The sequence below is a fragment of the Rattus norvegicus genome, chromosome 3 (genome assembly GCF_021556685.1).
Source record: "Rattus norvegicus strain SHRSP/BbbUtx chromosome 3, alternate assembly SHRSP_T2T, whole genome shotgun sequence".
Taxonomy (NCBI): Eukaryota; Metazoa; Chordata; class Mammalia; order Rodentia; family Muridae; genus Rattus; species Rattus norvegicus.
The window spans coordinates 140,969,062-140,996,959 of NC_141536.1; the positions used below are offsets into that span (position 1 = coordinate 140,969,062).

General features: G+C 44.5%; 1 protein-coding gene and 1 pseudogene across 2 annotated transcripts in view; one reads left to right on the forward strand and one right to left on the reverse strand.

Moving 5' to 3' along the window:
- Window positions 1-938: 938 nt before the first annotated feature.
- Rps10-ps1 (ribosomal protein S10, pseudogene 1) lies at window positions 939-1,460 on the forward strand (annotated as a pseudogene).
- A 6,701-nt stretch (window positions 1,461-8,161) lies between these two features.
- The window catches only part of Defb29 (defensin beta 29), a 28,810-nt gene continuing 9,073 nt past the window's right edge, over window positions 8,162-27,898 (reverse strand). Inside the window, 4 exon segments of one of the 2 annotated variants that reach the window (NM_001037368.2) lie at window positions 8,164-8,469; window positions 9,447-9,622; window positions 10,580-10,683; window positions 13,358-13,466. In NM_001037368.2, the coding sequence (NP_001032445.1) occupies window positions 8,300-8,469; window positions 9,447-9,513 (237 nt within the window). In that variant the 5' untranslated portion in view covers window positions 9,514-9,622; window positions 10,580-10,683; window positions 13,358-13,466 and the 3' untranslated portion in view covers window positions 8,164-8,299. 2 annotated transcript variants of the gene reach the window in all.

Sequence of the window (27,898 nt, forward strand, 5' to 3'; positions counted from 1 at the left end):
ATCCAACCAAGACGAGCCTTCATAGACACATATCAGAGCTGGTGTCACATGTTGGTCCATTTAGAAATTCTTCCCATTCATATTATGATTTATTACTATGATTTATCTAACCAAAGGGTCTTTCCTTTTTCCAGAAGTGGGCATTGACAGATTGCTAGTAGAGATAGAGAAGCCTTAGAAGGCCCTGAAAACTTGGTGAAAAACACATGAAAAAAAGAAATTTCTAGCAAGAGAGGACATGGTCTTCCCAGGACGGGGAACCTCAGTAGGATGTGTTCATGCCTCTTCCCAGTCAACAGATCACTTCTTCCCTGCAAAACAAGGCAGTCTGACACGTCGTTAGCACATCCCTCAAAATGGAAGCAGAAGACTAAAACTCCAGCCTAGACCTCAGGAAGAAGATGAATTTCTCTGCTCCCCCCAGACACAGCCCCAGTCACCTCCAAGGCTCATTTAAACAGAATGACTTAACATGTCTAGATCATACTCTGCAACAAGACTGAAGATCTCATTAGCCCAAGTTTTAAAAGCTGTTGTCTTGGTCACATTACACATCATCGCTAGTCCCCCGGTTTTCCTGGGACACTCAGGGTGATGACTCTAAGTGGTGATTCAAGCATCTTGTTCTGAGGCATAACAGAAGGGCCTAATTCCCTCTCAGGCCCTAGGGCATGGGTTAATTGGGGTTGCATTTTTAAGTATCATTTTCCAGAGGGCCCTGGTTTGATTCCAAGTACCTATTTATTGGTGACTCAAATCATTTATAACTCTAGTTTCAGGAAACTGACATCCTTATCTTGCCTTCTGACTTCCGAGGTGCACACACACGGGGTGCATGGACATACACACGGGCAAAACACCCACACGTAGAAGGAAAAATTAACATTAAAATTGGAAAAAGAGGCTCACGCCCCTTCCTTTTCAGCCTCCACCTCGGACTCTGCAGCTGCAGCGATGTTGATGCCTAAGAAGAATCGGATCGCCATCTATGAGCTCCTTTTTAAGGAAGGAGTGATGGTTGCCAGAAAACATGTCCACACGGCCAAACACCTGGAGCTGGCAGACAAGAACATGCCCAGCCGTCACATCATGAAGGCCCTGCAGTCTCCAAGTCTCTAGGCTACGTGAAGAAGCAGTTTGCTTGGAGACGTTTCTACTGGTACCAGCATCTCCGGGATTACCTGCACCTACCTCTGGAGATCGTGCCCGCCACCCTGTGCTGCAGCCGTCCCAAGACTGACAGGCCTCAGTCCGAAGGTGCAGAGGGTGAGCGGCCTGCAAGATTCACGAGAGGGGAGGCAGACAGAGACACCTACAGAAGGAGTGAGTGCTGTGCCCCCTGGAGCTGACAAGAAAGCTGAGGCTGGGGCTGGCTCAGCAACGGAATTCCAGTTTAGAGGATGCTTTGGTCATGGACGTGGTCAGCCACCTCAGTGAAGTTGGAGACTATGTTGTATTGAATAAACTTTAAAGGAAAACAAAAAGAAAATTGGAAAAAAGAAAGATCGGTAGTCACCACCATTCTGAGACCACTTCCTCACAATTGTTCAATGGACATACACGCAGGAAAAACACCCATACACACATAAGGGGAAAAAAAAAACTAGTGGTCAACTAGGGACCATTCTTGTGATATTTTGGCAAAGAATGTGGCCGATTTCTGTCCTTGTCTTAAAAGTGTCTCAGGCTAAATTGAGGAGTTTTTGATTGATTTTGTTGGCAAGGGAGATTTCAAGACAGCCTAGTACTGACTGTGTCCTGGGGCCCTAGTCATCAGTCTTATGCGGATCTATGATGAAGAAGAACAAGCTTGTGCAGTTGGAGGAGAAGCAGCACCAGGAAATGTAATGTTGGAGCCGCGTCCTGTGACTACGAGGACATCAGACGCTTACAGAGAAGTCTGATACGAAATGGAATAACCTCCAGGCAAGATCTCATCCCGAGAAGCTTCCAACTTGTGGAAAGGAAAACTTATGCAATAAAGGGAAACATCAACAAAGGGGCAAGGCTCCAGGCCCCCCAAAACAGGAGAGTTTGGCAGCTTTGGGTCACGTGGTTCTGGCTTTACAGTCAAGAAGGATGCAGAGTAAATGTTTGTGGCATCTTCCTTCTCGGGTAAGGAGTGAAACAGAGGCCAGGTATGTGCCAAGGGAGTTTATGCAAGGAGGCCTGGAGAGACCATTGCATGACACTTGATAGTCTGTTGTTTTTTTAATAAAATCTCAATCATTTGATTTTACCACTGAAGACTTAGGATCCAGATGCTGGTGAAAGCCTGCTAGCTTAGAAAGGAGAAAATGCATCCAATTGACCTTCCTCCTCAGTCAACACCCCAGAATGATGCGCTCCTCCACACTGCCTCTAAAAGCCCTCCTCTCTACTTCCTATTAGTCTCTCTATCCATCCTCCTGATCTCCTCTTACTCTCTACAGTTTTTTTCCTATGTTCACTCCCTGTCAATTGGTTGCTTGCTCTGCCTCTTGACCTATGGTTGACTTTATTTAATCCTGTTTACAATAAACAAAGAGCTCTTGGATTAAAGGTGTGTTCTAGGGCTGAGCCATAACTAAACCATAACTAAAAAAAAACAGGGTTTTCAAGTAAATAACACAATCTCAGGGGTCACAGCGTGATCAAATATCCTGTAACATTTCCCGCCTTTTGTGTAAATAAAAAGGCAAGATATGACCTCCAACACAGTGAAACTATTTACAATAGTGAAACTATTTCTGTCAAACTTTCCACAACATCTAGCCTGACTGTATTCGGAAGTCTCAGGATTAAGTATTTTTGAGTTCAGAGTTCTATAAAATGTTCACGTCAATCTTCTGTGACTCAACAGTTTGGATGTCCTGAGCAGTTTGTAGGCTGAAGCTGAATATCAGTGTTTGTCTGTTTAGTGACAATCTTGGCTAGGCAGACACAGCAGTCAACCTAAAGATGTCCACTGTTTGTGCAGGACCTGGTGGCAGATGGGGCAAGGGGCAGTTCCTCCTAGTGATTAGGATTACCACAATTCAGGTGGGTTTGTCATTGCAGGTCCCCATGTTCTCGGAGACCTCAAAGGTTACTGATAGCAACGATAGAAAACATAAACATTTTAAATGCCACATTCAGCAGATATAAGAAAGGTTTGAGGACCACAGTCAATATAAGTACATCCAAGGTTCACGGGCTTTGTTGCTGGTTACCTGCTTCAGACTCAAACCTAAAAAACACATACGGAAAGCTAGATGAAATAAGTTTTACTTCTAGAATTTGGTACTATTCTGTATGATTACTAGTATCATGACAGGAAGTTTATATTTACATAATAATCTTATAGATTTTGAGATAATATCATTACCCCAAGAAAAGCATTATTATTATTATTAGTTTTTAATGGGCTCATTAATTGGATTCGGGAAGGAGCCCCTCCCCCAGGATCCAGCGGTGCAGTCGGCCGGACGGGAGGAGAGACACTGGATAGGGGACATGGGAGAAGGGGAGACACGGGACGGGGACACATGGAACAACATGGAAAGAATATGAAACGGGGACACAGAAGACAGGCAGGGGGGCTAAGGGAAACAGGAGGGTGTAGGAACACGTGAGGGGGTGGGAGGGGACCCCCATGCTGCCTGATGTCACAGAACTCCGATGCTGTCTCTTCTTCCTCCCACTGGGGAAACTGAGGCGGTTCCCAAGATAAGTTTTAAAGAATCAAATAACAACCAAAAGTTTGTAAGATCAGTGGCAAAAGCAGTCCCTTATCCTTTGTGTTCCTCTGTCACAGACCAGGTGGCTCTTCTGATAGGAGACAGAGATTTTTGGACTGTCCTTTAACAAGCATGCATGGGTTTAGAGAAGGAGAGAGCCATGTCCCAACCCCAAAGCCAGCTTTAATTTTTTTTTCTTTTCTTTTTTTCGGAGCTGGGGACCGAACCCAGGGCCTTGCGCTTCCTAGGTAAGCGCTCTACCACTGAGCTAAATCCCCAACCCCCAGCTTTAATTTTTAATTGAATTGGGACCAATATAGACCATCTGTCACTTAGGACTGCAAAGGGCAGCAGAGACAAGCTGGAGTCGGGTGATACCACTTGGTCAACTTACTCTCTTGTCTTGGGACATTTCCCCTTTGTGATTCGTCCTCTTTCTCCAGATGTTTCACTTGTCCAGTGGTCTCTGGCTTCCTCAGTTGGATGCTTTTATTCTCCTGGAAAGATAAAACAAAACCCTGCCCCAACCCTAATTCTGGAGGTGGGGGTGGGGGTTCCTTTTTTGGTAGTTTATATCTTTCCTACAGTAAAATGTTTTTGTTTTGTTTTGTTTTTTGACAACAGAAAAAGTATTATCTTTCAACTGTAATTAAACAAAAATGCCTTTGAAAATTTGAAAGTAAATATACCTTAATATGTGTGGATAAATATACCAATATTCCCCCCTCTTTTTATATATAAAGTTGAGGTTTAAGTGTATTTATTTTTAGATCACAAAGGGCATTCACTTTGAATTCCAGCATGACTTTGGCAAGTGGCTTTTAAATTTAAATCACTGTAATCCCTATGTGCCTACCTTTGCCTCCCAAATGCTGGGATTAAAGATGCGAGCCACTGGCCTGGCTATGGGTTCCTTATAACAGTTATTCTCATAAGGTTGTCCTGGTTTAATTTAGTTCTCTATTTCTCCTTATTTTTGTAGTGTTAGGGGTAAACTTTCAAGTTTTTCCAATGTGTCATCTATCATTATTCTTGCTGGTTTATTCTGAATTTGTTCCCTGACAAATTTTAATGTTCTAGTCTTAATTAAATATGATGACAATTTGTCCACCGTTTCATTATTTCCAGGTGTTTGTCTGTCTTGCCGGTACGAGCCACATAACATTTGATGTCTTTGCTGAGTTTTGCTGGGTTTTCCCATTTCCATCCATGCCTCCCAGGGCCGGATACCTTTGTCATTTATCTGCCAGTCTGGTTTTCCATTTTGATGGCCATGTAGCTGCTGTACCATTGCACACACCAGTTATTGAAGAAGAGAGAGATTTCCCTTCTGCTTTCCTTGTTGTTGGTCTTATAGTCAATGGTGCTGCACTGATTTTGTGGTTCTTTCCACAGTAGTGGTCCTTCCATCCCGGGTCTGCAGGCTGCCACTTTCCTTTAGCCTTGGTTCCATCAGTGGTGGATGAATTATCAGTAAACCATGCATTAGCCAAATGTTGTGATCATTCTGTTGGTCCACATAATTCAACAGGTGCCTCTTCTGGGGAAGGGGTGAGTGGTTTAGAGATGGCCCATTGAGCTATTTCCTCATAGAACACTTGGCTACCATATCCTGGTCATGGAGGGATTCATGTAATTACCAGTTCCACTGTAGTGCCTTTCCTTCAATGACTAAGCCATTGAACTCAATCCATTCTTGTGCACTTATGACCACAGGGAGATTGGCAGTGGCTGAGTTTAAGGTTCTCCATGCCTCGTAAAATGTCCAAATTTGTTTCTCAAAGACAGAATATTTATTCTTCAGATATAGAAAGCATTTGCAATAGACGCCAGCAGACAAATGTTAGTGCCTTTTTTGTTTGTTTGCTTTTTGTTTTTTTTTAAAGATTCTTTTTCTCTGTTTTTCTGAAGATTTATTTATTTATTTTGTATATGAGTACACTGTAGCTGTCTTCAGACACACCAGAAGAGGGCATTGGATCCCATTACAGATGGTTGTGAGCCACCATGTGGTTGCTGGGATTTGAACTCAGGACCTCTGGAAGAGCAGTCGGTGCTCTTAACCACTGAGCCATCTCTCCAGCCCTTGCTTTTTGTTTTATGAAGAGTCCCCAGTTTCCAATTCACCAATAAGTATGACACAATTAGAGCATCATTTGACTCAATGTTGGTCAGGTTTGCATGCATGAAGGCGAGCTTGCCAACAGCTGCAAAAGCTGCCCCTTGTTGTGTTTTGATTGTACAGCAATTAACAATTAAGAGATTCCCCTGAGTCTCAGAAGATACTTTGGGCTTTAAAACAGTGTTGAGACTGAAAGGCCGGGGGTTTTTGAAGTTGGACTGAGTAAATTTGGCATCATGATATGGCTACAAGCCTATGGGAGCCAAGGAGTGGAATGGAGTGGTTTGAATGAGAATGGTCCCCCCACGGGCTCATGTATCTAAATGTTTAGTACCTTTTGACAGAATACTTTGGAAGGACTAGGAGGTGTGGCCTTGGAGAAGGTATGCCACTGGGGGACAGGCTTTGGGGTTTCAAAAGCCCATACCATACCCTCTTCTCTTCTCTTCTCTTCTCTTCTCTTCTCTTCTCTTCTCTTCTCTTCTCTTCTCTTCTCTTCTCTTCTCTTCTCCTCTCTTCCCTTCCCTTCCCTTCCCTTCCCTTCCCTTCCCTTCTCTTCCCTTCTCTCCTTTCCCTTTCCCTCCCCTCCTCTTTCCTTTTCATCTCATCTCCCATCCCTCCCCTCCCCTCCCCCTCTCTCCCACCCTCCCTCTTCCTGCAACTTATGAATCAGAATTGATCTCTCAGTTACTGGTCCAAAGCCATGCCTGCCTGCTTGCCCACCACCATGCTCCCTGTCACGATGGCCATGGAGCAGTCCTCTGAAACTCTAAGCAAGCTCCCAATTAAATGTTCTCTCTTAAAAATTGCCTTGATCATGATGTCTCTTCACAGTAATAGAACAGTAACTAAGACAGGAAGTAAATTTCAGTTTGGCGAGAGAACATTCCCCAACCACATCCTTCTGTCCTCTGGGATGAAAAGATGCTATTCTGGTGCCTCACTTCAGGGCATCATCCCCCTCTGTGGTGGTTGGAACATGCTTGGCCCGGGGAGTAGCAATATTTAGGAGGTGTGGCCTTGTTGGTGTGGGCGTGACCTTGTTAGAGGAAATGTGTCACTATAGGGGTGGACTCTGAAACCCTCATCCTAGGTGCCTGGGGGGCAGTCTACTCCTGCTGCCTTTGGAGGAAGGTGTAGAACTCTCAGCTCCTTCTCCAGCACCATGACTGTCTGCCATGCTTCCCACTGTGGCAATAGTGGACTGAATCTCTGAAACTGTAAGCCCCAGTTAAACGTTTGCCTTTATAAGAGTTGCCTTGGTCATGGTGTCTCTTCAGAGCAATGGAAGCCCAAGCTAAAACACCCTGTAACTTATTCACCACCACCTCTCTGCCTCTGTTACCAGACAGTGCATTTGCCTGTGCCGGTCCTCGCAAAGTCAAGGATCAGAGACAGAACTCGAGTCTTCAGGGTACGATTCATTCAGAGAGGCAGCCATCTGAGAAGGTGGTCCCTTAGCAACCTAGAGGTCTGCTCTCCACCTCAGCTCCAGCTAGTGAACATTACAGGAGATGGGAAGCAGGCAGTCAGGCATTCCAAAGTTTAGCCTGGCTGATGGTCAGGTGGTCAGCCTTGTCTCTGAGTCTATATCTCTTTATCTATGCTTTTGTGTTTCTCCCTTATCAACTCTCAGCGTAGCTGGGTTTGTACACCCTCAAGGCTTGCATTCCTCCCAGGTGCCGCCCGGGAGAGAGGTTAACCCAGAACAAATGAACCATTCCATGTGTCCTGAGCTGTTTACAATGTATATGTACTGACTCCTCCCTATAACATGAGTACAAATGTGGCCTTATTCTATGAACCATAAACACGCTCATCTGTGTCATCACTAGACCCAGAGACGGACTCTCAGCTTCAAAACTGGAAGGCTGCCCAGGAATGAGCCGCATCCAACAGTCTACTGGGTAGAAAGAGCTAAGTTTTTTAAACAAATTCCTTTCCTCACTTTTGCCTGCCCATCCAGTTCTAGTGCCTCTTAAGAACAGTGCATTATTAAGCAGTATTGGTCCTGCGGAAATCAAGACAGGTTTGTTGCTATGGCTTGGCTCTTTGGGATTTCCGGGAGGATATCATGAGTCCTCCCACATGTCACTGAATTATCTGAATTCTAGCCAATTGTTACAGTCCTTCTGCAGCCTTCAGAATGAGGCCAAAACGGGACAGAAAAATCAAGCTACTCCTTCCTCTCTGTCCTTTATACCCCACGAAGTACCTGGTATCTCATTTGTGTTTTCTCCCTCCCTCCCTCCCTCCCTCTTACTGTTTCCTTCCATAAAAGGCCACCCAGCTCCCAGACTAAACTGTCCCAGCCAGTGATGACCGCTCAGAGAGACACACACACAAGAAAGGAGTGCGTTTTTATGAGAACATTCCAGAATGTGGGGGAAATTACTTCAAGAAGGGATGACGCTGGCGACATTCAAACCTGAGAGTAGCTTGAAACATTCGCGGTGGGCAAGCCAGGCCCCTCTCAGAGTTAGACACGAGTAATTTTCATAGGAAATTTGAGGCAGCATTTCCTCTTCTTGGGGCAGGTCAGGTACTGGATCTCGTATTTCTGGCAGGCATTTCTGCAGCTGCCCTGGTAAAGCTCACACGAAACCCATGGCTCTCGCCTCTTGCCACTGCGGAGTCCGAACAGGCCACCTGGGGAAGACACAGCCACACTTAGTTTCTGTGTAGCAGAGATGCAGAAGGTGAGACATCCTGACTGAAATGAAACACAATGTCCCTTTCAGCACAGGACCCAGAGGCAAAACGTCGGGAGTCGAACCGGGGTCCTGCCCTTTGCCGGCTCTATGCTTCTTCCTCCAGCCCCCTGGCCCTGGCCCTGCATCATCTTCACAAAAAACAACTCAGCCAAGTCCCTAATGGTTTTGTGATGATAAAATTATTACCCATGGGATAAACTCATCAAGCAATTAGTAAATAAATGAAATGATATTTATTAAATAATTATTTAAATTATATAAATTAACAATGTAATTATTTGCTTACTTAGGTAATCACATGGCACTTACAAAAACTAACAGAAACAAGCATAATAGAAGTCGCCCAACCCTAATTCACAGCATCAACAGAGTCAGCACCCAACCCCAATTCATAGCATTAATTCAACGGACTCTATGTACAGACTCTTCTCTACCCCAATTCCCAGTTTCACTAAACCCCTCCCAGCTCCATCCAGCAGCAAAGACCACTCACTGTCCACCTAACGTCAGAACGTCAGCCAAGACTGAGTTCGAAGCAGAACTGCTTGTCTCCTGCTCAACCATAGTCGCCTTTGCAATCATCCTCTTCCTGGTCTTAAAATCCATGCCCCAACCCCCAGCTCACTACCCCACATCTAGTCATCCCTCCTCCCAACATCCCACACCTACACCATGGACCAAGCTCCCATCCCAGCGAGAGCACTTCCTGATGCCCTTCAGGTTTTGAGTCTCCACTGTGCCAGGAACACAGGCCAAGAACCTCAAGTTTGCCATGAGAGAGAATTAAGGGGGATCCTGACATAGCTGAGACGGTGTCATCTGCAACCTACAGGAGAGATCTGCCTCGTCTACATATCACCAAGATACCCGCAGTCCATGTCAGACCCCAGAACCTTAGGAGACCCGAGTTACCTGTGGTCTTGTCAACCAGGATCAGCAGGACGGCCACAGTCACGAAGTATGGCTTTGTGACTGGCATGCCCGAGAGCAGAGGGCTGTGTCACAGGTGACTGGATAGAAATCACAGCAGCAGAGCAGGGCCCTGCCTCTGTCGGATTTGGAAATGGGCCAGGGTTAGAGGCCGTGAACTGAAAGGGATTTTAAAACCTGAGGTTAACCAAGCAGAGAAGGATGCAGTGCCTCCGAAGTCCCAGCTGGGGGTGCTGTGCCCGGCAGGAGACACCCCAGCACCACTCACAGCACAGCAGGCCCACATTCCAGTAAGAAGACAGAGTTTTAGCCAGTTAACACCTCGTGCATGACATGAGAATGAATGAGTCACTCACTCCGTGAAAAAATGTATACTTATAACAAGTAATCTTGGGATGGGAGTCTTTGCTAGACATTTCTCTGCTAAAAGAAATGAACTGAATAGCATCCTGCAAATGCAAGAAGCTTTAAGGTTCCTTACACAAATGTTCAATCATTGTCCATTTTTCCCCAGTAAAACTGGGCAGAGGGACTGGAGGAATGGTTCATCTGTTAAGAGCACTGGCTGCTCTTCCAGGGCACCAGAGTTCAATTCCCGGCCTCCTCATGGTGATTGACAACTGTTGGCAACTTCATGGGATCCTCTGGCCCCACATGCACCAGGTACACAAGTGGTGCACGGATATAGTGCAGGCAAGACACCCATATGACCCCAAATAAATCATACCAAAGCAATATTTGAGCAAACAAGCAAGAATTCCAAACGACAGCAACAAACAGCTGGGCGGGGAAAAGGACAAAGGATGTGAAGAGTGACCAATGAACAGCACAAAGAAAGATGCTCCTGGGACTGGGGAAGCCCATGGGTAAAGTGCTTGCTGTGAAACAAGAGAACCTGAGTTCAGATACACACACAGAGAGATGCACGCGCATGTGCACACATACACACAGATGCACACACACACACACACACACACACACACAGACACAGGCACATATACACACACAGAAACACACACAGAGATGCACAGACACACAGAGACCCACACAGAGGCACACATAGATGCACAGACATACACATAGAGACACACAGACACACACAGGCATGCGCTTACCATCACTAACCATAAGAGAAATTTAATTTCAAATTCCAGAGAGGCATCATCGCATCCTGAGAATGCACGTTATTCCAAAACAAGAGTAATGCTGTTAGCAAATGCTGCAAAGATGAACACAGTCACAGCGTTTTATATCCCTGGTGGCAATAGGAAGCGATTTCTGAGACTATGAAAGACAGTATGCAGAGTGGCAATTACTCAAACAGTTACACCCCAAGTTCCCTTCCCAGGTGTGTTCCCCAAAGAACAGAGGTTTCAAAGCCCATGTCCACAGTGACATCGTCCATCACAGTCAGACCTGTCACTCAGTACTGGCTGGAGGGATCTACAAAGTGTGGTGTGGGTGTGGAGTATTGATTTGCCTGTAAAGGAAGGGACTCTGCTTCTGACACATGCTCTGACATCGTTGAGCCTCAAAGACACTGCATGAAATTTCCAAGAGAAAGAATCCAGTCATGGTTGCAGAGTCCCAGTCATACGAGGTACCCAGAGACATCAGACCTCTAGAAACAGCAATCAGAATTATGGTTTCCAAGGCTAAGGAAGCAGGAAATAGGAAGCTAGTGTCCAATGGGTCAGAGCACTTTTGTAAGCAAGCTGCGGTTACCATCCCCCAAGCAGGCGGGGACGGTGATGGAAGCCATTGGTCCTGGGTCTAGTATATAGGCCAGCTCATATCACCTCTTTTTTATCAAACCAATACATAAGAGCTTTATGCACTTGTGAATTACTGATTTTCAACACAGTATACTTCTATACATGGGATCATGCCCAAATCAGGGCAAGTTTTGCCTTTAAACATTTTAAAGTATAAACATTCAAAATCTTTTCTTCTTCTTCCCAAATTGCAATTATGGGCACCTGTGGGATTCTCGCCCAGTGGTTCTCCTACTGCTGTGACCCTTAAATACAGTTCCTTGTATTGTGGCAACCCCCCCATAAGATTATTTTGTTGCTACTTCATGATTGTAACTCTGCTACTGCTATGAATCATAATGTAAATATCTGGTATAATCACGGGCTTTTCCACCCATACCCCAGTTCCTGAAATAACGACTCTGAAATTTATTATTTATGAATAAATGCCTAGGCTACAAGCTTAGGCTCATTCACTGACTAGCTCATAACTTAATTAACCTGTTTATTCTATCCTACGAGTGCCACATGGCTGGTTACCTTCTCAGTGTTATGTATCTGTTTCCTCAGAGTTGGGGGAATCTTCGGTGCCTGACTCTATCCCAGAGTTCCTCTCTCTCTGCCAGAACTCCCACCTCCTATTTCCTGTCTAAGCTAATTGGCTATCAGCTTTTTATTGACAGGTGGTGCTTCCATACAGTCCACAAGAGGTTCTCCCTAATCTGATATGTAGGATATCTGATATCCTGTGAGAGGGTTGTTTGACCCCCAAAGGGATTGTGACCCACAACTTGAGAACCACTCTTTCTAGAAGCTACTGTCTTCACAGATAAAAAACAAACAGGAGGCTACAATCTTGTTCTTTGAGCACTCAGATTGGCTATTGGGTTTGGGGACCAGTTTGCTACAACCCAAGTCTGGAAGAAAGAGACTTTCTAACATCGATGAGAAACAAAACACCCAAGGGAAACAAACTGGTGGCTTCCTGATGTAATTGCCAATTTCCCCAGCAGGTGTATTACCAGCTATGGCAGAACTAATACCAAGTGAGCTTGACTATCTAGATGAATGGCACACAAAGGACTGCTAGGGTTCGACCAGGGAGATGAGGACCCATCACATCAACCCAGGGCCTCTGATTCATAGCTTCAGAAATATGAAACTCTCAGGGCTGGAGGGGTGGCTCAGTGGTTAAGAAAGTATATTGTACTTGCAAAGGACTTGAGTTTGGTTCCAGGCACCCATGTCAGGAGGCTCACAACTGCCTTTAACTCCAGCTTCAGGGGCTCTGTTGCTTCTGGCCTCTGAAGGCATTGCACTCACATGTGCATGAATACACACTTACACACACACACACACACACACACACACACACACACACAATTAAACAAAAATAAATCTTTAAAGGAAGGAACGTGAAACTCTCCCCAGACTAGAAAGTGGCCACATCATAGGGATAATCCACTAAAACTATCCATGTATTTCAGCACGAGTCCAAGTGTGTGTGTGTGTGTGTGTGTGTGTGTGTGTGTGTGTGTGTGTGTGTGTGTAGAACGCATGTATGTGTGGGTGCACATGTGGAAGTAAGCGACTGATGTCAGGTATCCTTCTCAATCACTCTCTGTTTTAGATATTGAACTCAGCCCACTAAGTTGGCCAGTCAGGTTGATCCAGTTATCCCGTCTTTGCCTCTCAAGCTGCCATTGCAGGAAGCTACCACCTTCTCCTGGTGTTTACAAAGATGCCGAGGATCCGAACTCGGTTCTCAAGCATGTGTAGCAAGTGCTTTACCCACTGAATGAGCTCCCCAGCCCTGCTGGATGGTTTCCTCCTGCTGTCTAACCCACAGCATTGCTTAAAAAAGAGTGAAAATCTTGGAATCTCATCACATCTACAACAAGAATCAGATAATTCAGGGCATAATGCAAACGCGTGCTATTTTTAGATAGCAAGCTAATTATTGGCAGGCTTGAAGGCCATTAGGGCCAAACACCCCCTCATAACCATTGACTTGTAAAACCAAGAACAGCAGCAGCTAGTCTCTAGCTACTGCAGCCATAGGAAGAGACTTGACATGCTGGAGGCTGTTAATTGATAACTACCTACACAGTTCCAGGAATCTAAAAATAACATTCTTACCTAGCCTCGGGCTTCATGTGCCTTTGTTCCCTCTCAAGAGTGACAGTCCAAGTGTGCCTGTTAATCACCTGGCCAGGAAAATGTCTCTCAAGAACTCTGTTTGCTCTATGGAGTTTAGAAGTAGTATGAGCCTACCTAAATATGGAGGTTGGCTCAGTGGTGTCTCTGGACACTGTCATCTCTCACCCTGTGCAAGCCATCTGCTTGTCACTGCTTTAGCCATTGCTCTCTGACCTCCCCAAAGTGACCTCATGCTATTCTGTGATAAACTGCATCCACCTTCCACTCTACATTCCACCTGTCTTATCCGAATTCATTCAGCAAAGATCACAAGGGCCCAGCAGCCAAGGGGACATCAATGTGAGACACCAGCCACAGTATAGGACTCCTCTAAGCTAAACCAAGGAATCCCAGGGGCAAGGCCTCCTGGACCTGGGACAAATGGGCATCCCCCCACCCCCCATTAAAGGCTTACTCTCAGGAGGTAAGGAACACTCTGGGCACCTGCATGCCAGAGGTTTGCTTCGTTTTATGTCACACGCTCAGGTAAATGGTGACTGCAGCCTTAGAGCATTACATCCTGTCAATCTTTGGGACTCTCGCACACCAGGAATTGCAAATAGGACTCTGTTTCTACAGCAAACAAAGAGTTCTATGAGACCCCATGTTCATCCCTGACATCCAATTGCTTACTGTCTCCAGCATTTTGAGTTAGGGGGATGAACATCGGCTCTTATCCTAAAGGACTATTTGGCGAAGTTAAATCAAGCCTGAGCCTTATTGCTAATTCTATGAAAGACTAAGGTTGACCCGCTTTGGCAAGCTTGGTGTTTCTCCCTTTGGATGTCTGGTCTGGTGAGGGAGCACAGCCTCTCTCTGGGTACCAGGCGGAGGAGCGCCTCTGCTGTTCTGTGGGCGCATCGCACCCTCCTGTGGCCACCTGGAGGAATAAGATTCCTGAGTAGGTCTCTGGTTGATACATACAGACTTGAAGACAGATGCGCTTACATCCTATTTCTCCAGCAGGAGGCAGGAGGATTGATAGTTTGATGCTAGGCTGGACTACACAGCAAGGCTCAGACTCAAAAATCACAAACAAAATAAGACGCCAACTATCTCAATCCTTCCTACTTGTTCTGACTAAAACTCTCTGCACCTGTCTGGAACGTCAGGCCCCACTGAGTCCGTGGTTAATATTTAAAGAGAACAGAACATTTTGAATCTTTCCCACAGACAGAAATAAGTATTGCTGAATATTAAATAATGAGTGAGATATCACCTGGCATTGGAAATGTACCAATGGGAAGGAATTATTATTAACCAAACAGAGCACGATTATACTCAAATTACATTCTGTGAGACTCCAACTGTTAATCTTTCATAGCGCTCGGGGCCTCTTAGTTTAACAAAACTAAACACAGACACAAAGATGAGAAAAAAAAAAACAACCTAATCCCAGACAGTAGGACTTGTATCTGCAAAAGTCCAAACCGTATTATAATATTTTTAAATGGGTTTGGGGATGAAGAGATGGCGTAGCCAGCGAAGCTCTTGCTGCTCTAGCACGAGGTAGTTCAATCCCCAGAGCCCACATAAAAGCCAGATGTGCCTGCAGGCCCAGTGCTGGAAGGCAGAGTCTGGAGGACCCCCAGGGCGGGCTGGCCAGCCAGTCTAGCTGAACTGGTGAATGCCTGGTTCTGTGGGAGACCCTGCCTCAAAAATTAAGGTGAAAAGTGATTGCAGAGGACACCAAACACACACACACACACACACACACACACAAACACACACAAACATACACACACAAACACATACACACATACACACACTCACACACTCACACACATATACACACAAACACACACATACACACATAACACACATACACACAAACACACACACATACACACATAACACACATACACACACACACAAACATACACACACAAACACATACACACATACACACACTCACACACTCACACACATATACACACAAACACACACATACACACATAACACACATACACACAAACACACACATATACACAAACACACATACACACAAACACATACACACAATATACACAAACACATACACACATATACACAAACACACATACACACAACACACATACACACACATATACACAAACACACACACACACACACACACACACACACACACACCCTGCTTAAAATCTAGGAATTTGTTTTTAGACTCCTAGGAGAATTAAATGAGCTAAATCTCTTACTATTATAAGTACTAATGTCAGTCTGTTTTATTTGCACACAGTGGGCTTTTCTATTGCAGAAATCATTACAGAAGGCTCCAATTAGCACCATGGCTTCAGGGGGTGGCAGGGAGGATTATATATTGTATTGGAAGGAATCAGAACCAGGGCCATCATTGCAAATCCTTATACAAATACTGGAGAGGTGGTGCAGCGGTTAGGAGAGCTTGCTGGTTTTCCAGAGGACCAGAGTTCAATCCCCAGAACCCAAAACTCCAGTTCCAGAGGCTTGAATGACTTCTTCTGACCTCCAAGGAATTTGCAATGTGCATGCACTCATACACATACATTTTAAAACATGTTAAGGGTTTTAAAATAAGTCAATTCATAAATTCCTCTTTGAATCAATACTCTTGTTTCAACGAATGTAATGGTGCCCATTATCAATTCTGTATCCAGGAGGCAAAGGCAGATGGGTGTCTGTGAGTACGGGGCCATCCTGGTCTCCACAGAAAGTTCCAGGCCAGTCTTTCTCTCTCCCTCTCCCTCTCCCTTTCCCTCTCCCTCTCCTTCCCCTTCTCCCACTCCCTCCCCCTCCCCTGCCCCTCTCCCTCCCCCCCCCTCTCTCTCTCTCCTCATGAATACCGAGAATTAGTGAATTAACTCAAGACCTCATGCACACTAGGCAAGTTCTATATACCTGAGTTATATTATTGTTTTATAAACCTAATAGTCAAACATTAAAGCAGCTAGCTGGCAGAGTGCTTGTGCTAACAACTTTTAAAAATCAACTATCTTATCAAACTATATAAGCCTTTCTTAACCACTGAGCCATCTCTCCAGCCCAATATAAGCCTTTCTTAAGCCAGCCAAAAGTGTGCAGCCTGGGGATCCCCACTGTGAACACACCTGTGCAGGTCCCACTTAGGCCAAGAAACAGAAGTATTTGTGACTGAGGACACTTGAAAGTTGAAAGCAGCAGGGAAGTGAGGTGGATCTGAGAGGAGCTGGGGAGAAGACGGAGGTGAATATGATCAAATACATTGCATGCAATTCTCAAAGAATTAATAAAATATTTTTAGATAAAAAAGGTTTTAAAATTCTCGGTGTGTTCAAAATACAAGATTTTTATTGTCTTCCTCATTACCAGAGCTTTCTGGGAATCTTAATAGCCAGGAATTTAAGTTCTATGGCTCTGTTGAAAATAGATTAGCTATTCTCTGCCCATTTATGTCTGTAAATCCTCGAATGAGCTTGTCAAACTCCAGGGAGGCAGGGGGCCACACTGTATTTAGTACTGTGGTGTTAAGTACTACACTGTACTTAGTACTGTGGTGCTAAGTACTACTTAGTACAGTGATGCTAAGTACTACACTGTACTTAGCACTGTGGAACTAAATATTACACTGTACTTAGTACTGTGGTGTTAAATTCTCAGAATATTGATAGGGGTATTAGTTGCCTCTTTAGATTTAAAGGGAAAGCAATAAATTACTTTAAAGATTTATTTTTAATTATTTTCTATGACAGTTTTGCTTGCATGTACCTCTGTGCACCACATGCATGCAGTGCCCACAGAGGCCAGAGGAGGGTGTTGGATCCCCTGGAACCGGGCAATGCCAGGTGTGCACTGCTGTGTGGGCCTAGAATCCGAACTCTGGTCCTCTGCAAGAGCAGCCAGTGCCCTTACCCTCTCAGCCACTTCTTTTGCTTCCAGGTTCCGTTTGCTGTATGGCTTTAACATTTAATCTTTACCCTGCTTGCCAGGTTCCTCTTTTCAAACAGCTAAAATGTTCCAACACGATCAGCTTCGAAATGAATTCCTTTCCATATGATCCAAGGCAGTCTGGGGGAGGGGTGTTTGTCACCCTTTGTCTACGAAGGTGGCGATGCATGGCTGAATTTTTCTGGCATGTACTACCCTCACGTATTTCATTGCTGTCCTGGTTGGTCACGGGGTATTAACCTCTAATGAGGTTTGGTTACCCACAGCTTTAGTTAGGGTTTCAGAAGTGAGATGGCCTACTGTTTCCTACTTTTTATTGCTATTTTTTACATTTTTATTAATTCATCAAAAATTTCATACAGTGCATTTTGATCATGTCTGCCAGCTCCTTTCAGATCTCTCCCCACCTTCCTACTGCCCCCCAACTCTGTGTCTTTAAAAAAACAAACAAACCATCGAGTCTAATTATGTGGTGTATATACTCCTGGGTGTGGAGTCATCCATTGGAGTTGAACCTTCCAGTGACTACATCCTTAAAGAAAACTGACTCCTCTCTCCTGGCTCCTGAGGGTTCCCAGGGCTGGGGAAGGGGTGATGCCGATCTCCATGTCTCATTTGTGTGTGGGCTCTCCACCATCTCTTATCCTCTTCCCTCAGACCAGCTGTGGGCAGAGGCACAATTTAGCAGTGGTTTAATCTTATGTTTGTTGACGAGGGTTTGATACTACGTATGTTTAGCAGGTTCTTTCCCCGGGCCTCTCTCCTTTTATCTGTCTCTGAAATCGCAGTAACACTAACCTCCTACACCATTTGAATAGCTTGTCCTCCTCTCCTCTGTTCTGAAACAGTTTGTACAGCACAGGAATGAGCCGTTCCTTCCAAGTTTGCTAGGTCCATCTACAGTTTATGTAACCAGGACACAATATGAGGATAAACGAGCATTATTAATAATTGTGCTGGGGGAAAACAAAAGCCAAGAACATGAACAAAAGAGACTCCTTCCACCTGAAGCAGCCACGACAGGAGGGGAGGTCTTGGCTCCCAGGTCATTTGCGTCTCTTCCCGAGTGAGGCTTGGTGGATTGCTTTTCTTCGCAGTGTTTTTCTCACACAGGTTCACTCATAGTAAAAAAATTTGTCCTCCGCTTTGCCTGCTGTCTAGCTGCCTCGGCTTTCTGCTGTTTTAACTTTGCCGTCATGTCCTCTGGGGAAAATCTTGTGAACCTGTTTTATTTACATTTACAAAGAACCACAGATCTGGCTTTCTCTGTTACCCCTATTCTCAGGCGGTCTTTCAGACGACTCCTGCTCCATTGGTCTGACTGTGCTCAAGTCAAGTGTCCAGACTTAATTACAGTTTCATAGTTATTTGTCTGAGGTTTCAAAATTAATGCCCATCTCATTTTTAAACAGTGGTTTAAAATGTGACATGTGTGTTAAAATACAGTGAAGCACAAAGGAATATGCCACTCCCTGTCGTCTAGAACCCACCTGCCAGCACCCATGGCATAGCACACAGCATCTTTTTCTATGCATACGTTTTACCGGACTGAAATCTTACTATATAGACTTTTTATAATCTGCTGTAATTAACAGCTTCATCTCCTTCAGTTTTACAAAGCTCTGATGCACACATACACTGTGAAATGTTTCCCGTAATCCAGGTAACAGCACACACCAGTGGCTCACAACAGAGGCTCATGAGGGTACCACTGATTTATTCTTTCGTTTTGGGGTGTGAGAATTCTCCAGTCATTGCAAGTCCACAGCATTGCTTCCCACAGCCCACATGCTTTGTCTCCAGACAACTTGAACTTTTTCATCTGGCAAAGGTGAAACTTTGTGCCCCTGCCCAGCATCTCCCCACCCTCCTTCCCGTCCCTGGTGAACATGCAGTCTGTTTGATGATGGAGCCTACAGATAAGTGACCCCAGGAGGTTTCCGTCTCTGCCTGGCTTACTTCACTTAGCACACTGTCTTCTGTGTTTATCTCTGCTGTCACACATGCCAGGCTTTCCTTCTCTGTAATGGCTGGGTAATGTCTCGACTTAATCATACTCTTTATTATATACCATAAGCTCAGCAGGGTCTTTCTTATCCAATTATCTGCAATGGGCACAGACAGTGTTTGTTTGTCTTGCCTTGGCCACTGGGAGATGAGCGAATGAATGTCCTTGGAAGATACTGGCTTCATTTTCTCTGGGTAAATACTCAGAACTTGGACTGCTGTGTAGCAAGCTGTGCTGACCCTTTCTAGCCATCCCAATAAATACTCTTTTCTGTAAGGGTTATACCCCAGTTTGCATTTGTGAAAAAAAAAGTGTACAATCATTGTGAAACCCACCTGTGCTTTCCCGTTAGACGTGAGTGAGTAACCAGAGTGAGTTAGTGTACTTTTAACTGACACATAAAAGCACATGGATTTACATCTCATGTGGTCCACGGGATGCTCTGGTGCAGCTATGCCGTGTGGTTAAATAGGGAAAACCTATCCATCCATTTTCAAGCAAACACCATTTCTTACTGCTGACAATAGTCAAGATTGTGTCTTCAAGCTTTTTGAAAAGGAAACATCAGCAATGACTGAGGAACCATAGGAATCAGGGACACACCACAGAAACATGGCCCATGGAATCAACGCACCGGGACGCACAAGAACACACAGAGATTGAGGAGCCTGGAGGGGTCTGACCTCAGTCCTCTGCATAGATGCTATGGGTAAGTAGCTTGGTGTTCTTGTGAGACTCCAAACAGTGGGAGCGGGGTTGTCCCTGATTCTTTTGCCTGCCTGTATGACCTTTTTCTTCCTACTGGGTTAATCTTACCCTGATATGATGATATGTGTCTAGTCTGACTGTTATGTCAGGTTTGGTTGAAGTTCCTGGGAGGCCTTCTCTTCTCTGAGGGGAGATTAGGAGAGTGGATCCCCAGTTTCCCTTTCCCTCAGATCCACTCTCCTAATCTCCCCTCAGAAAGGGAAACTGGGGGGTAGAGTCTGAGGGAAGGTGAGGGAGGAGAAGTTGTTCTTGGGATATAATGTATGACAGTAGAATACAAAAAAAAAACGAGGATCCCCTGCTGTGAGAGGGTTCCTGGAGCATTTCCCAGGCATCTGGCCATGTGCAGGCACTGAAGAAAGTGAAGATGTGGGAATAAAAACAGAGGTGGGAGATAGAGAAAAAGGCATAGGCCCAAGTGCCCAGCGTTACAGATGCTGGGGATGGAGCTGTGTTGGTTCCCCCAGGAGCCTACAGCTCCATAGATCAAGCGTGGGAGCCCAGATTCATCTTGAACATGTTCCTCAGGGAGACAAGAAGCAAATGACACAATTGTATCCATATTGTTTCTTTAGTTACTAAGAGTCTAACGTGCTCCGCATTGGGCTTTGATTAGAAACCTCTGGGACTGATTTTCTTGCTTATTCTGTTTTAGGGAGGAGTTGGAAGAGCCAGTGAACCTTTCTGGTTTTTCATCTTCCAGAAAAGACAAACTATCATAAATGCTATCACTGTGACGGCATCTTTTGATTGTCTCAATGAAGGGAGATGTGAGTTTAAAACTTGACATATAGTAACAAACACAAGAGAGGTTGTTTTTTTAGCAATGAAACCCCTTCTGGGTCACCCTGACAATGCTCCTCTCTGTGTCCCCTCAGTGGTACTGTACCTCCCACTTCAATTTGCAGAAGCAGTTTTGCTTCATTTCCAGATCCCTCTTTCCAACATGCTTTGCTTCGCTGGAACTTGCAGATGTGGAGTTTTGTTGTCTGTAAGTCGAGACTGCAGAGTAAAGAACACCCCTAATCAGCGCTGCTAGAGTTCCCTCACAGTACTGTGCATAGGGGGCTGCTAGAGTTCCCTCACAGTACTGTGCCTAGGGGGCTGCTAGAGTTCCCTCACAGTACTGTGCATAAGGGTGCATCGCTGTCCTGGGGAATGAGTCTGATCCTCGGAACCTACATAGAAGTGGGAAAGAACCCAGTCACAAAGTTGTCCCTGCCTGCCTGCCTCCCTCCCTCCTTTCCTCCCCATGGCCTTCCCTCCTAACCTTTCTCCCCCCCCCCCATGTCTCCTCTTCCAGTGAAACTCACTATGTGGTAGAGAATGACTTTGAACTTCTGATCCTCCTGCATCAGGCTGTGCCGTACAGGGAGTGTCACCACACCTGATCTGCGTGGCCCTGGGGATGAAACTTGTTTGGGTTTCATTTGTGATAAGCAAGCAGTCTATCAAGGCAGTTACATTCTCAGCCTACTTGACTTTTTTTTTCTGTTCTTTATTTAAAATGTCTCCAGTTACATGGAATCTTTCTTTTTACCCAGTCTGCCCCGTCAGAACCCATCACCCTTCATCCCAAACACTCTTGTCCCTTAATCAGAAAATCGTCATTGTTGTTCCTGTCACTATATGCAAATTTGTAATTTGTCTGAGAGATTAGTTTTTCCTCACAAGGCGCTCTTCTGCCCTTGCTGTGGGTGGAGTTTGTGAGTTGTGGGTTAAAAGCATCAGCTGCAAAGCCAAAACCTGTCAGGTCCAGCCATGAGTTAACAGCCCACTGTGTGGATTCAAAAAGAAAATCATAGAGCACCAGCTTGGGTTCTAATCCCAGTGCCCATATGGCAGCTCGCAGACTGCTGTAACTCTAAGCTCAGGAAACCCAATGCCTTCTTTTGGCCTCCATGGGCACCAGGCACCCATGTGGTACAGAGACCATATGCAGGCAAAACACATAAAATAAAAACAAATCTTGTAAAAAAAAAATAACAAAGACTGGATCAGGAGGTCTTGCTTTTCCAGTCAGACAGTGTGAGTTTTGGTCACAGTAGCTGTTCTGTTTTGTTTGTTTGTTTGTTTGTTTGTTTTGTTTTGTTTTTGTTTGTTTTTCTTTTTTATCTATCAGCTCTAAGAGGTCAGCCTTGAGAGCCTTCCAGATGGGTTGCAAACTCTCCATCTTAGACTATAGACTATGGCGTGCTTGCTAGAGTCCCCAGAAGGACTGAAGCATCCACCCCCTTGCCTATAAAAGCACTCAAAACCAAGCTTCTAGGGAAAGCACCCTGTGCTAACAATGGCTGTCTCAACCTTGCCCCAGAAGGAACCCTATGGCTGGTGCTTGCTCAAAGAGGGGGACAAAGTTGCCTCTGCATTTCAGTTGAGGAGAACCTGAGGGACCCAATCCAGCCAGGGTCCTTGTGACACCTGCACTGCAATTAACTATAAATTACAAAATACTTGACATGCATTGAGTGCCATCACTGCTGCTCTTAGACAAATGGGAAAGCACACAGGTGAAGGGAAGAGGACTGTTCGCCTGTACAAAAGCCCAGAGCACCATGGGATACTTACCTGTCCGTGATTAGGACTTCATAGGTTCGACTTTTTCTCTTTTAGGATTTTTTTCATGTGTACAGGTGTGTGGGTGTTTTGTCTGCACAAGTATCAGTGAACGGCATCTGCGCCTGGCGCCCAGCAGGCCAGAAGAGAGTCAAATCCCTGGAGATACAGATGCTGTGAGTCACCGTGTGGGTGCTGGGAATTGAACCTGGGTCTTCTGGAAGAGCAGCCACTGCTCTGAACTGCTGAGCCATCTCTTCAGCCCCAGATGCAACTTTATTTTTGCTTCTCTATCAGTTATTTTCTTCTATTAATTGAAATTTTATCAAAAGTTTTAATATCTCTTTTATGTATACATACACTATATAATTAACCAACAATGAGTGAACATCATTTAAGCTTAAAAATTGTTTGAAACCAACTCTTTGTCAAAATCTTTAAATATAACTTCACAATTTGATTGTCTTTGACTGATAAAACTTTTATAAATTGGGGGGTTGGGGATTTAGCTCAGTGGTAGAGCGCTTGCCTAGCTCCAAAAAAAAAAAAAACTTTTATAAATTGGGCAATAGGATAAAATTAATATACTTCAGTGAGAACTTATGTTTTTAAAAGGCTGTGTAGTAATTACAGATATTACTTTATCTGTTTCTCTACATTTAAGATTCTTTAAAATTATGAAGGCATAGCTGGGAGGTGGTGATGCAGCCCTTTGATCCCAGCACTCAGGCGGCAGAGGTGAGAGATCTCTGAGTTAGAGGCCAGTCTGGTCTACAGAGCAAATTCCATGTCAGCCAGAAGTACCCAGAGAAACCCTATCTCAAAAAACAAAACAAAACAAAACAAAAAAAAACCAAAAACCAAAAAACAAAAAAACCAAAGCAAAAAAGACAGACAGACAGACAGACAGAAAAAAGTATCAAGACAAATTTTTACCCAAAACACTCAATTCTTCTGAAGATCTTAAATCAATGATAGGCTTTAGAGGATATCTTACATTAACTCTAAAAGACAATGAAATCAAAGCTCATTATAACCATTTAGCAGAGAAAGAGGACACCATAAAACCGTGCCCTGAGCATGCAAGGTGGCTCACACATCTTCCCAGCCTTTGGCAGGCACAACGAGGACAACAGTTGCGGAGGTCAAGGACAGCTGTGCATGGAGAAGAAAGTGAAATGCAGAAGCCCCTATCTTCCCCAAGGGTATACATCCCCAAACCAATGCTGTGTGTGCAGAAAGGCACTGCTTGAGGCTTATGATAATCAGTTCACAAATGCCATGTTCTGAAATCATGACTCAGTTCACTCCAGGGTCCATTCGCGTTTGTATTTATATTCATATATTCTGATAATTTATTATAACTAGCAAAAACCCGTTCAGTGTACAAACCAACTGTGAGGAATCTGGGTATTGATTTCAACCAGTTTATAAAAATGACAAACAGCTTAAATCTCTGGTAAACTCCAAGTCCCTTGTTTGCACTTCTCTTACCTACTGAGACAAATCCAAAAGGAATAAATATACATTGCTTCTAACCCACACTTCATCAAATAACAAAAATGAAAACGTTTCCCCTGCTTGGGAGTATTAATGGGAACTATCTATCACCATAAAACCTCTCAACCACGAATCCTTAAGCCCAATCACAAGGGAGACCGAGATGGCGTTTACAGTACTCATCAACCCAGCAATGGCTTGTTCATGTTCCTCATGTCCCCTCCAGAGGAACACCAGGCTATTAACTGATATTAGAGACTCCTTTCTCTCTTCAGAAATCTCTTTCAAGTAGACACCATTAAAACGGTTTTGGAGATCTTTGAGATTTTGACCTGGTCAGTGCATGTTAATTATTTACATATTTGCCATTTTACTTCTTGGAAGTTCATAAAATTACTTTATTTCTAGCTGAGGTAAACTCTTCATAAAAAAAAAAACACAATCATTTTTTGAAACTCTTGCGGTGTCAGTTCAGCCTACCACAGCATCTTAAAAATGAACAAGCAAATGGAAACACAACACAAGACAAACAAAAAAACCTGTAAGTCAAGGGCTGGTGAGGTCTGTGGTTAAGAGCACTTGGTGCTCTTGTAGAGGACCTGAGTTCGATTCCCAGCACCTACATAGAGGTTCATAACCATTTGTAACTCCAGTTCCAAGGGATCTGACACCGTCTTCCAGCCTCCACAGGCACCAAGAATACACAACTGTATACAGACATACGTGCAGGCAAAACACTCACACACACAAAATAAAAATAAATCAATGTTTTAAAAATATATATTTAGTGCCATGACACTTCAATATAGTGAAGGATTATATGATTTTAAACAATTTTAAATCTTTACTTGCAAAGTACTTTTCAAGTAGAAATCAGAGTCAGACCTTTGAAGACATGGTTCCTTACTTGACTTACTTTATTTGCAAGGTTAGAAAGCTTACCGGGTCACTCAGTTCCTCAATGACTTACCGCCTTCCTGGGCAAGAGAGTTTTTCCTTGAATTTAAAACATTAGGAGTGTGTGAGGGTGTTTTCTGAGTTAGTGAAACCTTTATACCCTTTCTAGTAAGCTAGAGACAGTCTGGAAAGGAAGCCCTGTGTACGGACTTGGCATACCTGCTCAGTTTTAGAAAAGCTGAGGTTTCTGCAATGGTCCGTGCCTAGGCAGCCTCAGGGAGATGGAGACCTGGGTTACACACTCCTCCTGCGACCTAAACTCGGTCTCTAAATTCTCAGGAGTTCACGCACAGAGAAAGCCTCACAGTCAAAAAACAGAAGGAAACAGAAAATCTCAGGCAACGGGGCTGGAGAGATGGCTCAGCGGTTAAGAGCACTGGCTGCTCTTCCAGAGGTCCTGAGTTCAAGTCTCAGCAGCCACATGGTGGCTCACAACCACCTGTAATGGGGTCCAGTGCCCGAAGACAGCTACTGTGTACTTGCATACATAAAATAAATAAATCTTAAAAAAAAAAAGGAAAATCTCAGGCAAGAGCAAAATTGGGTAGAAACTCTTTCTCCCAAGAATTCAGATAGGCTTTGAGCGTCCTGTGATTCCAATGCTGACCTCCAGAGGGCAGCAGCTCCACGCACTGGACCAGGCAGCACAAGCATAGGCTTAAAAACCTACTGTAACCATCACCTAAAGGGATAATGGTAGGAGGACCAAGACCAGGGTTCCCCCACCACCACACCGTAACAGGAGCTCCTCAAATAAAACCACCTGGGAGCATACACCAGAAAAAGCCATCAAACAGCAACAGCTACAGCGTTTTAAAAATCCCCCAAAGTTCACAGACTTCTGGAGGAAATCGTTCTGTTAGTGTTTTCAGATCCCAGAGGGATGAATTTTTGATGACTTTCAGTGCTCAACTCTGCACTGTGTGCTCGGTTTAGCCAATCTATTCACCAGTGTCATTTATTAGGTTGCTAAAAGCTCTTGAAACTGTGTTGAAATAAAAAATCAACTAAAACAACAAAAAAAAGTTTTCTTCTCTGCCTTCATGGGGAAAGTAAGAAAATGCCAATCTTCGTATATAATGAAGACAGATCACACTATTCCTGGATTGATGAAGCAGAGTTGTTATTTTTAGGTGGAATCTTCTAGAATAGATGTGGATGATGGTGAAAGAATACAGAAACAGCTTGAAAGGAATTGCTGTCCAAAGCAATTTGAGCATCAATTTGAGCTCAAAACAAAACAAGTCAGGCATCAGAAACAGCATTGTTACTTCAGCAACCACTGGGCCCATTGCTCCATTGGTTAAGATATTTAGACAAGAAGCAACTGTATGAGGAAGGTGAAGTCTTAAGACAACCAGTGGAGACTGGGGCATGACTCCAGTGGTAAAATACTTCCACCGCAAGCCTGAAGACCCCTGTTCAGATCCCTAACACCCACATAAGAAGCCTGGTGTGGTGGTGCGGACTTCCAACCCCAGTGTGAGGGAGACTGAAGCAGGAAGATTCCTGGGGGCTCACCGCACAAATCAGTGTGCTCCAGGCTCACCGGGAGACCCTGCCTCAAAAACTAAGGTGGAAGGCAACAGATGATATTTTACCCATTGAGCTCTGGCCTCCTTAAATGTGTGCACACATGTACATATGCACTGGTCAAATATTCATGTGCATTTTCCAAACCCCCCATAATTTCATCTGCCAGCTCACGTGGGGGCTGGGAGTCCAAATCAAGTCCTCTGGAAAAGCAGCCAGTGCTCTTACCCACAGAGCCATCTCTGCAGCCCTCATTTAGTAATATTTAAAGTTGCCATACAGTGTAATTGGTTCTGTTATATATATTTATCTGCATTGTTCTAATCTGGCTGACTCTCGCTGCCCTCCCTGTGTTGCCTGCCCCTCTATGGCTCACTTTCTCCCCCAATAGTGCCTCTTCTGCTTTTGTGTCTCATTCATTCCATTGCCCTCTCTTTAACCCCACCCTAAGGCTTTTCCCCACTCCTGTGATTTTCTTTCTAACTTCACACACACACACACACACACACACACACACACACACACACACATCTGGGTTCCTCATGTGGCAAGGTCTGAGGCTGCTTGTTGGCTTTAACATGATTTCCAGTCCCACACTTTCCTGCATATGATATGATTTAACTTTTCCCTATGGCAGAGAAATTCCGTTATGACTGTGTATCACATTTTCTTTCTCCATTTCCTATTGATGGACATGTAGGCTAGAACCATTTTCCTAGCCATTGTAACTAGTGCAGCTATAAAGCTAGATGTGTTGGTTTAGACTCCTGTGTGTGTGTGTGTGTGTGTGTGTCCAAGAGTGGTACAGTTATCTTCATTGTCAGGTTGAATTTAAAGTCAAACCACTGAGTGTGTCTATGCAGATGTTTCCAGAAATGTGTAACTACGGAAAGTCTGGTCCTCCCATGGGGCCCCACACTGAATGAAAAAAAGGAAAGAGCTGAGGGGACTGCAGTCCCTGTGGCTTTCACAGAGGACCAAGGTTCTGCTTCCATCACCAACTCGAAGGCTCACAACCACCCATCGCCCCAGTTGCAGGGATCTGACAGGAGGCTAACCTCAGCTCCTCCAGTAGCAGGTGTGCAAGCAGTGATACTCACGTGCAGGCAAAGCACTCCTGCACGTAAAATAAGATAAATAAGCCTAAACTTTAAAACAGCAAGAAGGAGCAGGCAAAAAACACTTGTATACATTAAATAAAACAAATAAACCTAAATAAAAACGAACAAGCAAACGAGCAAGAGAGCTGTGTCCCAGCT